The 14,671-nt window shown below is 48.5% G+C and overlaps 1 protein-coding gene across 3 annotated transcripts in view; it reads right to left on the reverse strand.

Moving 5' to 3' along the window:
* SLIT3 (slit guidance ligand 3) overlaps positions 1–14,671 on the reverse strand; it is a 723,070-nt gene that overhangs the window by 580,998 nt on the left and 127,401 nt on the right. For all 3 annotated transcript variants that reach the window (XM_070774480.1, XM_070774479.1, XM_070774481.1), the window contains exon 4: positions 4,843–4,914. In XM_070774480.1, the coding sequence (XP_070630581.1) occupies positions 4,843–4,914 (72 nt within the window). The remainder of the gene's footprint in view (positions 1–4,842; positions 4,915–14,671) is intronic.

Below are 14,671 nucleotides of genomic sequence, written 5' to 3' on the forward strand. Positions count from 1 at the left end.
TGAAAACCTCAGGATTAGAGTGAGCTAATATTTACTGAGTGCCCAAGGTAGGACAGAGACCTTGCTGGGTGTTCTACAGACCACAATGGTATTACCTAAGCCTCAGGGCACTTCTGCGTTCTAGGATGCTGTGGCTCATGCTCTGTGTACCGAAGGACAGAGTGAGAGCGTAGACACAGCACTACTACACACACACACCAAGGGATCTGATGGTGCTGCATCTGAGGGGTGTGGGTAACCAGCCAAGGTCTGATAAAAACTCTCATTTTTAGCATGACTTCAGCTCCCCACAATAGTTAGCACAGCAGTGTAGCATGAGAGAAATACTCTGCAGCAACATGTATGCGCTCTGCTCCCCATTCCAGTGTATCCTGGTTGTACAACTACACAGGGAGTACTTAGGTAGGTCAGACAATCCTTCTGAGCTTCAGAAGTAGATTTAATAATGATTCTCTTTGCAGAATTGCTGTGAAGGCTGAAATCTGCACGCTCAGGTAGAATCAAAAGAGCTGCTGCTGCTTATAAATATGATATGCAGACAAGTAGTTTAAAATCCGAGCCTTAGTTTCCTCATCTATAAAATGGGCGTATTGAGGCAGAGAGCTAATTGTAGGAGAATGAACTCACAGTCTTCGGAGTCAGATTACCCGCATTTGGTTCCTGGCTCAGTCACTGAGGAAGTGTATGATGCTGGGCAAGTCCTTGGACCTCTCTGAGCCCCAGTTCACGTCTGTGGAAAAGCAGTCACAGTCCCTACCCCCACACGGTCATCAGGCGCCTCAAACGAGGTACGTGCAAAGCATCAGAGGAGCACCTGGGACGCAGCGTTTGCTGCTGTCATTACCCTGAAGTGTTATTGTGAAAATCCAAGCCATTCAGTGGAAGCGCAGGGAACTGCACAGACTAGATGCTCAACAAACTTGTAGACATCAGATGTTTAAGTTCGGGGGTCTCTCGCTCTGTCTTCTGATAACAGAATTACTCTTTTCTTTGGGAAATCCATTCCCAGGACCCACACCATCATCGCCAAAAAACTGGTTAATCGGAGGACATCATCTTACCAGCCACAGTCACCTGCTCAGAGTTGGAGTTGTGACCAAGGTAAGCAACTGACTCTCAGTTCTTTTTTGCATGTCTGTCGTCAGTGACACCCTCTCCACCCTGGTTGCTAGGTTACTTCCCTCTGAGTCTCCTGCTGCTGTCTGCCATCCCGTGCACACTTCCAAGGGCTGGAGGGAGTGAGATGAAGTCCTGATGACACCACCATGCCCCTGGATCCAGAGGTTTCTAAACCCAGTCACAGGGGCTTCCCTGGTAGCTCAGTGATAAAGAGTCTGCCTGCCAATGCAGAAGACACAGGTTCGAACCCTGACTGGGAAGATCCCACATGACCCAGAGCAACTAAGCTTGTGCATCACAACTATTGAGCCTGTGCTCTAGAGACTGCAAGCCAAGACGACTGAGACCTGCATGCCCTAGAGCCTGTGCGCCACAACAAAGAAATCTACTGCCATGAGGAGCCTGCACACTGCAACCAGAGAGTAGCCCCTACTTGCCGCAACTAAGGAAAAGCCTGTTCAGCTGTGAAGATCCAGCACAACCAAAAATAAATACATAGAATTATTCAAGAAAATAAAAATAATACATAAAGCCAGCCAACCATAGCAACCACTGGCCTTCTCACGCACGTGAACTGATGCACTTCCCCTTTGGGTTAGACTGATCTTAGTCACACTTCTGTCACTGCTGCTGCTAAGTCGCTTCAGTCATGTCTGACTCTGTGCGACCCCATAGACGGCAGCCCACCAGGCTCCCCCGTCCCTGGGATTCTCCAGGCAAGAACACTGGAGTGGGTTGCCATTTCCTTCCCCAGTGCATGAAAGTGAAAAGTGAAAGTGAAGTCACTCAGTCGTGTCTGACTCAGCGACCCCATGGACTGCAGCCTACCGGGCTCCTCTGTCCGTGGGATTTTCCAGGCAGAAGCACTGGAGTGGGTGCTATGGCCTTCTCCATGTCTGTCACTGGTTAGTAGCAATATTAGAATAACACTGGTTCCCAATGAATAACATTTCCCTTTCCCATCACTACATGTCTTAAAATATGACCATAGCTTTTCCAAAAGGTGTTTTTTAGATAATCATTGAATATGAAGCAGTTTTTGTCTACGGATCTAGTAAGAGAAGGTGTGTTGAATTGCTGCTTAAACCTCATGGCAGGCTGTGGAGGAGACAGCCACCCAGCAGCCCCATTTAGCATTCCTTGGAAAATGGCTCGCTGCGTCTATTGAGATTCAGTGCTCTTTTAAAACAGAGCCAGTGGCATATGTATACACACTCATGATTGCACATTTATTGATTTCTAATTTGCACCCTGCTTACTTCCAAAAAGGCCCTGGAGTGGCTGACAAAATAAGACAAAGACACAAGAGGGCCATTAAGAAAAATCAAAGACCAAGCCCAGAGAGAAAAAGGGATTGCTGATTATAGCCAAAACCCAGGTTAATAAAGCTGCTTCAATGAAAAATATATACATTTAGCTCTCAGCTCTTTGGCAGCTATTCAGAGAGTGTCCTGACGGGGTGGGTACAGGGCATCCTTCATGTCTGCAGCTCTACACCCAGCACAGAGGCCAGGCACCTGGGAGAAGCTTCCTGAATGAATGATGGATAAAAGATTCAAAGCTCCCTGAGTGCACTGCTCATAACCTAAGGCCTGTATCATCTATCCACCCACTCCTGAGTGCCTCTGTGTGTCACACTGGGCCTGGCCAGGAGCCTGGAGAGGAATGGACCTTTCCAACCGCTGCTCTCTGGCTTGAAGCAAAAGCTCCATGTAACAGATCACAGCTCTGATGGCAGCTCCTCGTCTCTTCAAGCCTCCCATGAAAGGAGATTAGAAACAAGTTGTGAAGATGGGAGTTGCAGGAGTAACAATAGTTATCTACGCTGATTATGTGTGCAGAGCACTTTAAACCCAGAAAATGCAGGCACAGCGTAATCTCTTTGGGTTCAGAGAGCTCCTTGGTGAGGTACATGAACGGAAGAGGGGGCCTCTCATCATTTCCTGATGAGGACACAGGCACAGACGACCTGTGGCTCTCCTGACCTCTCTCAGTCAGAAAGCGGCCATGAGGCCGCCACACTGGACTCCCCACGCCCCTGTGCTGCCTGGCTGGGCCTGCACCCTGCATCTCAGAGACCTGTTACCACAGCCTGAAACGCCTCCTCTGCCCAGATCAAGATCAGCTCCGCCTAAAATGGGCATCCGCTGATGTCTTCGCGGAGCAGGAACCCACCCCTCCCCCAACCTCCTGCAGCAGCGGGACCCTCAGACCCCGCCTGCTCAAAGCTGCCTGGCAGCCCAGCCCCACAGGCACCTTCTGTTTGCTGGAAAGTGATGCTGAGAGCCCAGGTGGACGGCACACAGTCTGTACGGTTTAGTTAAAGGCAGGCTGAAAGGCACAAGGTAGGGCTGGCTGGAGAGTCGGCTATTAAGCGAGTGTTTAAGGAAAGAACTCTCCAGGGAAGGGGAAGGGAAAAACCAGAGTGGTTCCCCCATCTGCCCATTTGGTACTGCTTATTCAGCTCTGCCAGATACACACTGCACTTCATCCACCCTCACATCCATCAAGGTGGATGAAGAGTGGAAGAGTGGAAGGGAGGCGTACTCTTTCCCACATTTAGTACAGTCAGTCGGGTGGACTGAGCAAGAGAAAGGGAGTACCAGCCAGAGAAGACTGTGACAAAGTCCAGGTGCACCCAAGAGAAGGCAAGCAAGACCACCGCAGCACTGAGTGACTATAGTCTCTCGCTGTGTGTACAGACAGAGATACAATTTCCTAATTCAGAACTCATTCTTAAGTGCACATGCAAACATGTGTTTCATATTTCCCAATTTATCCCGGAGCCTACATGCACCAGTGGACCGCGTGCGTAGGTATTAACATGGCCATTGGAATGGGAATGGTGGCCACCATGCAGAAACCTCTCCAGTAACGTCACAGTCCTCCCAGCCACGTTGTAAATCTTGCTGCCTGATTGCTAAGCAGCCAGACACTTGTTGCTCCAACCAGAAAGTTAAGCCTTGGGCAAGCAATTCACCCCATAATATACACTAGTCACCGCCAGTAGGACTTTCAGATACAGTCCTGAAGCTATTCTGTCGGCAATCAGCACTTGCCTAACACCCCCAGTCCATGAATCACACTTTCCATCCGGATGTGTTTCTCCAGTTCTTGAGTATCCAAACTCTCATGCTAAATAAATACACAAAGACATCTCCAAGTCTCCCCGCTTCATTATATCCTGGACCATCCCAAAGAGAAAGCAAAATTCAAGGTTTTTCTTCCTTTCCCACACAAATCACAGACCTCCAGATCCAGAGTTCCCGGACGGGCAGTGGGAGGAAGCAGGCACAGGGCAGGAACCCTTCTAGCCAGCAAGGAGGTGAGGTTGACAGGTTTAATCCAAACCACTGCCCTCTGAGACTGTCTTGTGTGAACCAACTCACCTCCAAGCCCCCCTCGGGGCATTTCCCTGAGGTACATTCAGACCCAGGTGAAAGGATGGATTTCCTCCCTCCATGTAAAGGAGACACGCACTAGCCTAAGTCCACAGCTCTCACCGGCCACTTCAGTGACTCTCTGAAGGAAGGGAGCAGAAAAGGTGGGCTGGAGGGGAGCACAGGGACCCCCGTGCTGAATCCGGACTCCGGATGCCCACACGTGCGGACTCACTGCCACGCTCCACGTGGTCAGGGCTCCCCGCGCTAAGGCAGCCACATCCTCTGCATCAGCAAATGCAGGCAAGACCCAAGGCAGAGAAAGCAAGTTCACTCTACTCACAGTCTGGTGAGCTTCAGGTTGCTCTGGAAAAGCAGCTCTGGGAGGACCTGCAGCTTATTCTTGTTCAGGCGCCTGAAAGGGGAAAAGAAAAAGAAAATGAAGAGATGTCAAGAGGACAGGAAACGGGATCAAGGGTAGTCACAGACCCTCCTCAATCAATCCATCAACAGGTCTTAAAGGCTTCTAGATCTTTCATCATGGGATGCTCAGCACGTGGAAGGCATATTCTATCTTGCAAAATGTGGAGTCCGGTGGGGGATAAAAGGCAAAGGTGCATGGAGAGCAGGAACACAATGTGCTTGCTGTCTCTCCCCCGTCCCGAGCCTCAGAGAGACGACACTCAGTGAGGACAACAACATTCTTTCCCAGGAACCTCAGACAGGCTTTTGAACTCGTCTCACCAATTGCCTGCTCTAAGTAGCTATTGCCAGCTGATGGGACGGGCACGTGAAATGGGTCCCTAAAAATAAATAAAATGCCAGAGAGAATATTCCAGATTCTAAATGGGTGGTGGGGGTGGGGAGGACAGACAGCCCCCATTATAGGAGCAGAGAAGAGAGTGGGCACATCACCGTGGGTTCAAGGGCCAAAATGGGCCCTCGGTACTTTTGCCTTTGTGGGCACCTTCCTCTGTTTAAAAAATTAAATATTATATTGTATAACTATGAAAGTGAAAGTCGCTCAGTTGTGTCTGATTCTGCTACCCCGTGGACTATACAGTCCATGGAATTCTCCAGGCCAGAATACTGGAATGTGCACCCATTCCCTCTCCAGGGGATCTTCCCAACCCAGGAATCAAACCAGGGTCTCCTACATTGCAGGTGGATTCTTTACCAACTGAGCTATCAGGGAAGCCCATTGTATAACTATGCTGGTATTAAAACAAATACATTAAGATTATATAACATCTACTTGACCTAAACACTCACTTTTTTTCTTTTAATTTTCAAAGAAATTAAACCATCTTCATGGGTCCCTTAAAAGCGATGTTGGCCCTGGGTGCTGTCCCCACTGTGCCCAACAGGGAAGCCGGCCACTGTCTAGGTGGGCAGTGGGGCGGAAGGCCAGTCCAGGAGGGACAGCCCATGGCAGATGGCAGCAGCAGACCCAGACTCTGTCCTGAGAATGGTCCACGCTAAAACCCACAGCAAAGAAGGCCACCTGAGCTTCCAAGGGATGGTGAGTCACTGCTGCTGCCCCCATGAAGGCTGCTTTCCCGGGAGTGTGAGGCCAGAAGGGAAAGCCTGCCCCATGCTTGGGGCTTCCCAGATGACGCTAGTGCAGGAGACGTAAGAGACTCGGGTTCGATCCCTGGGTCGGGAAGATCCTCTGGAGGATCCTCTGGAGGAGGGCATGGCAAGCCACTCCAGTATTCTTGCCTGGAGAATATCATGGACAGAGGAGCCTGGCAGTTTATAGTCCATGGAGTCACAAAGAGTAGGACATGACTGAAGTGACCTGGCACGCAGGCATACTCCATGCTCACCCCCAGGCCTCTCTATCCAAATCTCATTGGGTTCAGTTCAGTCGCTCATTCGTGTCTGACTCTTTGTGACCCCATGGACTGTAGCACGCCAGGCTTCCCTGTCCATCACCAACTCCCAGAGTTTACTCAAACTCATGTGTATCAAGTCGGTGATGCCATCCAACCATCTCATCCTCTGACATCCCCTTCTCCTCCTGCCTTTAATCTTTCCCAGCATCAGGGTCTTTTCCAGTGAGTCAGTTCTTCGTATCAGGTGGTCAAAGTATTAGAGTTTCAGCTTCAGCATCAGTCCTTCCAGTGGATATTCAGGATTGATTTCCTTTAGGATTGACTGGTTGCATCTCCTTGCTGCCCAAGGGACTCTCAAGAGTCTTCTCCAACACCACAGTTCAAAAGCATCAATTCTTCTTCACTCAACTTTCTTTATAGTCGAACTCTCACATCCATACATGACTACTGGAAAAACCATAGCTTTGACTAGATGGACCTTTGTCAGCAAATGTCATTATGCAGCCTAATCACTGAAGCCCAAACCAGTGTCCCCAGATCTCCTCAGAGTCCTCAGATTCTTACTCCCAAGAGTCTCCCAGTGCAAAGACCAGTTTACAGATGGCTGAACCTCTCTGCTTAAACTATGCATGTTTGGCTATGTAGAATAACCATGTTATTCCATCTTAGAGCTAAGTGAACTGAAGAGAAGAAAAGGTGAACTTCCCAGCTTCTGGCCCCAAAGCCCACACTCTCATAGTGCTCCAAGCAGCTATGATTCCGGGGGGTGGGGGGAGGATATTGTTATTTGCCCTTTTTTATTCCAGGTCAACAGATAAAACTTGAGAGGCACAGGACACCAGAAGGGAGTTTACAAGGGCAAAGCATGTGGGGGAGAAGCATTTACGACCTCAAGGAATGAGGTTCTGGTGAGAAGCGTGTGGCTCAGCCCTGAAGGGGTGCACACCGAGTGCAGGCAAGTGTGGACCAAGCACACTCTGCTGGTGACACTGTTGACTGGAAGGAAGCCAGAGGGAAGGCTGGCAAGTGGGGCAAGCGAGCTCAAGCTCCCTGCTCCACCTCACTCCCTGTGCTCTCTCCATTTTTAAAAACAGAGCTTATAAGAAAAGCCTTAACATAGAACTGACCATCTTAACCATTTTTAAGCGAAGTATGTTCACATCGTCGTGCAACAGATCCCCGGAGCTTTACCATCATGCGGAGCCGAAGCCTGTGCGCGTGAGAAGACAGCACCGCACCGCCCCTCGCCGTGTCCCTGGCGGCCCCATCCTGCTGTACTTGCTGTCTCATCACTCCCAGTACCTGCTCTGTGTGCTGCTGTCACTAAAGTGGGGGGAAGGGGGCGCCCCAGAGGACAGGACGGGGAGAGGGGGTCTACGGCAGCTCCCGCACAGCCAGTGGTAACTGAGCGTGTGTGCGTGTATGCTCTGTGACCCCAAGGACTGCAGCCTGTCAGACCCCTCTGTCTGTGATAAGCCACTTTCTTATATGGATTCTTATGGGGAAGAATCCCTTAGAAGAAACGGAGTAGCCCTCACAGTCAGCAAAAGAGTCTGAAATGCGGTACTTGGATGCAATCTCAAAAATGACAGAATGATCTCTGTTCATTTCTAAGACAAACCATTCAATATCACAGTAATCCAAGTCTATGCCCCAATCAAAATGCTGAAGGAGCTGCAGTTGAACGGTTCTATGAAGACCTACAAGACCTTGTAGAAGTAACACCCAAAAAAGATGTCCTTTTCATTAGAGGGGACTGGAATGCAAAAGCAGGAAGTCAGGAGATACCTGGAGTAAAGGCAAATTTGGCTTTGGAGTACAAAATGAAGCAGGGCAAAGGCTAACAGAGTTTTGCCAAGAGAATGCACTGGTCACAGCAAACACCCTCTTCCAAAAACATAAGAGAAGACTCTACACATGGACATCACCAGATGGTCAACACTGAAATCAGATTGATTATATTCTTTGCTGCCAAATATGGAGAAGCTCTATACAGGCGGCAAATACAAGAACGGGAGCTGACTGTGGCTCAGATCATGAACTCCTTATTGCCAAATTCAGACTTAAGCTGAAGAAAGCAGGGAAAACCATTAGACCATTCAGGTATGACCTAACTCAAATCCCTTATGATTATACAGTGGAAATGACAAACAGATTCAAGGGATTAGATCTGATAGAGAGTGCCTGAAGAACTATGGACAGAGGTTCGTGACACTGTACAGGAGGCAGTGATCAAGACCATTCCCAAGAAAAAGAAGTGTAAAAAGGCAAAATGGTTGTCTGAGGAGGCCTTACAAATAGCTGAGAGAAGGAGAGAAGCTAAAGGCAAAGGAGAAAAGGAAAGATATACCCATTTGAATACACAGTTCCAAAGAATAGCAAGGAGAGATAAGAAAGCCTTAATTGGTGATCAATGCAAAGAATAGAGAAAAACATTAGAATGGGAAAAATTAGAGATCTCTTCAAGAAAATTAGAGATACCAAGGGAACATTTCATGCAAAGATGGGCTCAATAAAGGACAGAAATGGTAGGGACCTAACAGAAGCAGAAGATATTAAGAAGAGGTGGCAAGAATACACAGAAGAACTGTACAAAAAAGAGCTTCATGACCCAGATAATCACAGTGGTGTGATCACTCACCTACAGCCAGATATCCTGGAATGTGAAGTCAAGTCGGCCTTAGGAAGCATCACTATGAACAATGCTAGTGGAGGTGATGGAATTCCAGTTGAGCTATTTCATATCCTAAAAGATGATGCTTTGAAAGTGCTGCATTCAATATGCCAGCAAATTTGGAAAACTCAGCAGTGGCCACAGGACTGAGAAAGGTCAGTTTTCATTCCAATTCCAAAGGAAGGCAATGTCAAAGAATGCTCAAACTACCACACAATTGCACTCATCTCACATGCTAGCAAAGTAATGCTCAATATTCTCTAAGCCAGGCTTCAACAGTACGTGAACCATGAACTTTCAGATGTGCAACCTGGATTTAGACAAGGTAGAGAAACCAGAGATCAAATTGCCAACATCCGCTGGATCATCAAAAAAGCAAGAGTTCCAGAAAAACATCTACTTCTGCTTTACTGACTACACCAAAGCCTTTGACTGTGTGGCTCACAACACACTGTGGAAAATTCTTCAAGACATGGGAATACCAGATCACCTGACCTGCCTCCTGAGAAATCTGTATGCAGGTCAAGAAGCAACAGTTAGAACTGGACATGGAACAACAGATTGGTTCCAAATAGGAAAAGCAGTATATTGTCAAGGTTGTATATTGTCACCCTGCTTATTTAACTTATATGCAGAGTACATCATATGAAATGCTGGGCTGGATGAAGCACAAACTGGAATCAAGATTACTGGGAGAAATATCAATAACCTCAGATATACAGATGACACAACCCTTATGGCAGAAAGCGAAGAAGAACTAAAGAGCCTCTTGATGAAAGAAAAAGAGGAGAGCGAAAAAGTTGGCTTAAATTCAACATTCAGAGAACTAACATCATGGCATATGGTCCCATCACTTCATGGCAAATAGATGGGAAACAATGGAAACAGTGACAGACTTTATTTTGGGGGGTTCCAAAATCACTGCAGCCATGAAATTAAAAGACACTTGCTCCTTGGGAGAAAAGCTATGACCAAACTAGACAGCATATTAAAAAGCAGAGACACTACTTTGCTAACAAAGGTCCATCTAATCAAAGCTCTGTTTTTTCCAGTAGTCATGTCTGGATGTGAAAGCTGGACTATGAAGAAAGAAAGCTGAGCAAAGAAAAAATTGATGCTTTTGAACTGTGGTGTTGGAGAAGACTCTTGAGAGTCTCTTGGACTGCAAGGAGACCAACACCAGTCAATACTAAAGGAAATTAGTACTGAATATCCACTAGAAGGACTGATGCTGAAGCTGAAACTTCAATACTTTGGCCACCTGATGAGAAGAGCTGACTCATTGGAAAAGACCTAGATGCTGGGAAAGGTTGAAGGCTGGAGAAGGGGACAACAGAGGATGAGATGGTTGGATGGCGTCATCAACTCAATGGACATGAGTTTGAACAAGCTCCAGGAGATGGTGATGGACAGGGAAGCCTGGTGTGCCACAGTCCATGGGGTTGAAAAGAGTCAGACATAACTGAGCCACTGAACTGAACTGAACACGGAAGAGCACTGGTCCCGGAGAAGGTGTGGTGCTTTGACTCTGGGATCAGCCAGACTAGGTTCAGGTCTGGCTGTATTGTGTTCTTGCCATAGGACCTTGGGGAAGTTACCTCGCTACTTAAGCCTCAGTTTTCCACCTGCAAAATAACTCTACTCAGTAGGTTAGAGTAAAGCTTGACACAGTGTAAGTAAAAGCATCTAGCACTGCGGTGAGCGCATGGCATCATCGAAATGAGCTGTAAGTAAAAGCATCTAGCACTGCAGTGAGCGCACGGCATCATCGAAATGAGCTGCTTTATAACTCTGTGTGAGACACTGCACTACGTGCTGGAAGGGTAGGATCTGGGGTAGTGCAGCTCAGAGACTGGGGTCATTACCACCAGCGTCTTATGGATAAAGGATATCAAGGAACTTCCCTGGTGGCCCAGTGGTTAAGAATCCACCTGCCAATGCACAGGACACAGGTTTGATCCCTGCTCGAGGAAGACTCCACATGCTACAAGACACCTAAGCCCATGAGCTGCAAAAAGAAAAGCCCCTGCAGCGAAAAGCCCACACACTGCGACTTGAGAGCAGCCCCGACTTTAAGCACCTAGAGTAAGCCTGCACACAGTCAACAATAAATAAACAGAAAGACTCTGTGGACTTCTCCAGGCCAGAATACTGGAGTGGGTAGCCCTCCCCTTCTCCAGGAGATCTTCCCAATCCAGGGTTCAAACTCAGGTCTCCCACATTGCAGGCGGATTATTTACCAGCTGAGCCACCAGGGAAGCCCAAGAATACTGCAGTGAGTAGCTTATCCCTTCTCCAGCGAATCCTCCCAACCCAGCTATCCCGAAGCGAGGACTCCTCCATTGCAGGCAGATTCTTTACCAGCTGGGCTACCAGGGAAGCCAGACAGATAGATAGATAAAGGATGTCAACAAATGGAGAGGTGAAGCCCATTCTGCAAGGCCACTGTGATAGGAAATCGCGGAGGCAGGATGTTGACCCCAGAGGTCTGCCTCCAGAGCCTGGTTCTAAACCACTGGGGTTACTGGAAGCCTCTCTATCAGTAACAGCTCCCTTCCCCCCACTCCCACCCTTTTCTCCCCTTCTTGTCTTTTTGGCTCTGCTTCCTTTCATCCAGGGTGGCCACCTCCTCCGCCCCTGCCCAGACCACCATCCGCCCTGAGGACACTTCCCTCCCTGAGAAGGATGCTCTTGGGTCCCCGAGGCCAGCAGTGGGCCTCCAGGTAGGTCTGTCTGGAACCCTCCTCTACATCCACAGCTGCACAAAGCCTGGTGAGAGTTACACCCAGACAGCCAATGCTCCCATCCAGGCAAAAGTCCTGAAATCTGGCCCACCACAGCCTGCAGTAAGGAGGGTATTGAGTGTGCTCAAAGCTCAAAACCAGAGTTGAAGCTAAAAATAAAACCAGCTTGGCTCTGAGGCTCCAGGAAGGGAAGGAATCATTTTCAGTTCTTTGCTGGTATTTGCAGCCGGACAAAAATAAAAACACAACCAAATTTAGCCAATTGTGTGCTGCCTGCTGCTTCGTAAACCCTGAATGAGGATTCCAGGGCGGTTGGGCTGGGCTCTCCTTCCTTTAAAAGCCTCAGGGTCTTTCTGCTTTGGCTTGGGCGGGCCGCACGCCGTTTCTCTGTTATCGAGGGGCGCTTGATACATTTCTAGTTCATCCCATCCTGGGATTTATTCATTCTTATTTAGAGATCCGAGTTGGTCCGAAAGGTCTTACTTGAAGAGCTGATGAAGCCTCCAGGCTGCATAAGGTGCACTTCTCACGTGGCTGCTTTAAGAGCAGCTCCTGAACAGGAAAATGAACAGAGGGAAACAGGTCTTTCTCCTGCCAGAGGGACAGATAAGCGCTGGGCTGCAGACAGCGGCTATTGGCCTCCGTGCCCTCCATCACTCACGCCATCTGCTGCTCTGTCACCTGGATCCAGAGGTAGAAATCTGCCACAGTTCAAATTGGAAATAAACCTGTGATGCCTGCATGGAAAAAAGGACCGAATGGGACCCACATGAGGGCAGGCCTGAGGAGGTCAACAGACAAGACATGGGCCTGGCCAGTGATAAGTCAAGTCCACCTGGATGTCTTCTCTTCCTGTAAGATCAACTCTCCTTTTTAGCTTTCCTGCTGGAACAGTCGGAGCATCAGGGTCAAGAAGTCCACGGGCTGCCAGCTGCAAGGTCATTCTGTTTTTCAGCCTGAACTGTGAAGCCCCAAGAGACAGAGTCTTGGCTTTGTGGTATCACTGATGGCCTTCTTGGAGGAACCTGGGCGTAAGATCTAATTAGAGATTTTTTCCACCTTATTGAATTCTTTCATTTGTCTGTCCATTAAACCCATCCAACCACTAATTTATCCATTCACAAAACCACCCTCTACCCCTATGTCTGTCCATCCGTCCATCCATCTATCCACCCATCCATCTTCCCAGCCATTTTTCAATATGAACATACAAAGATGATTAAGATACGGTCCCTTCCTGTATCTGCATGAATAAGATGTAGATGAAGAAGGATGTCAGATGCTAGCGAAGGAGACTGACATGGAAACAAAACTCTGTAGCACAATCTTGTGAGCAAAGCTATCGTGGGGGCGCACGAGGAGGAGCAGCTAACCCAGACCTGGGACAGGAAGGCTTCCTGAAGAAACTGGTCTGGAGTTTTTGTTTACTTATTTGCCTGTTTGAAGCATAATTTTGACTCTTCAGGAGACAGGGACAACGGGTTCTAGGCTTTGACAGCAGTATGTGCATGGAGGGCCAGGAGACTGAAGAGCAACCTTTGGGAAACAGGGCTGCACTGCAGGGACTAGATGGCTCGAGAGACACAAGTGGTGATGCTCTAGGGCTAAGCAGAGGCCATACCAATGAGGGTTCCTGCGGATCATGAGAAAGGACTTGGGCTTGGCTGTGTATTCAGAGTCAGGGGGAGTCACAGACGGAGTCTGAGCAAGGGAATGACCAACTGTTTTGGATTTTAACAAGTTCTCTTGAGCAGTACGGAGAAGGCAATGGCACCCCACTCCAGTACTCTTGCCTGGAAAATCCCATGGATGGAGGAGCCTGGTAGGCTGCAGTCCATGAGGTCTCTAAGAGTCGGACACGACTGAGCGACTTCACTTTCACTTTTCACTTTCATGCATTGGAGAAGGAAATGGCAACCCACTCCAGTGTTCTTGGCTGGAGAATCCCAGGGACGGGGGAGCCAGGAAATGGCAACCCACTCCAGTGTTCTTGGCTGGAGAATCCCAGGGACGGGGGAGCCTGGTGGGCTGCCGTCTATGGGGTCGCACAGAGTCGGACATGACTGAAGTGACTTAGCAGCAGCAGCTTGAGTAGCAGTAAGTCTGGTTTGAAAGAGGGTGGAATCAGAAGCAAGGCGAGCAATTAAGAGGGCTCCTGAGTAATTGCTGTGGCTGTGTGAGGCCCTGGGGAAGGGGAGGAGTCACACTGGAGCGGAAGAGCAAGATCTGAGGTCTCAACCATGGGGTTTTGTGAGTAAATGCATATGAGGGGCACAGGAGTGAAGGGGTTAAAAGTGGCCCCAGGGGCTCCCACTTGGGTAACTGATTAATCAAAACGACCAATTAGTGCTAAAAAAAATAGAGATGGGAGGACCATCACACAGAAGGGACTGTGTTCAGATTCAGGATTTCTAAACTACTGGGATCCCTCAAATACTTTTGACAGCTAGTGGCAGTAGCTGGTAATAACACTAAGACCACGAGTCAGGCTCTGTACGAGGGGCTTTCCATGTCCAGTCCATTTAACTCCCCACAGAATAACTTCAAGAATAGTACTAGTGGTCACCCTGTAATAATGAAAACAAGGGCCTAAGACGGTTAAGCCACCTGCCCAGAGCCAAACTCAGTCAAAATGACGGTGATGGACTTGAACACAGATGTATGTACTTGGTCTCTCAGTTGTGTCCGATTCTTTTTGATCCTTTGGACTGTAGCCCGCCAGGCTCCTATGTCCAGGGGATTTTCCAGACAAGGATACTGGAGTGGGTTGCCATTTCCTCCTCCAGGGGATCGTCCTGAGCCAGGGATTAAACCCACATTTACCTAATGCCAAACCTGTGCTCTTAACTACCATGGATAATGATGGTATTTAATTTAGCCCTCATTATAGACTATCATGACTTATTACCTCGTGTG

Source organism: Bos indicus, chromosome 20 (assembly GCF_029378745.1).
Source record: "Bos indicus isolate NIAB-ARS_2022 breed Sahiwal x Tharparkar chromosome 20, NIAB-ARS_B.indTharparkar_mat_pri_1.0, whole genome shotgun sequence".
Lineage (NCBI taxonomy): Eukaryota > Metazoa > Chordata > Mammalia > Artiodactyla > Bovidae > Bos > Bos indicus.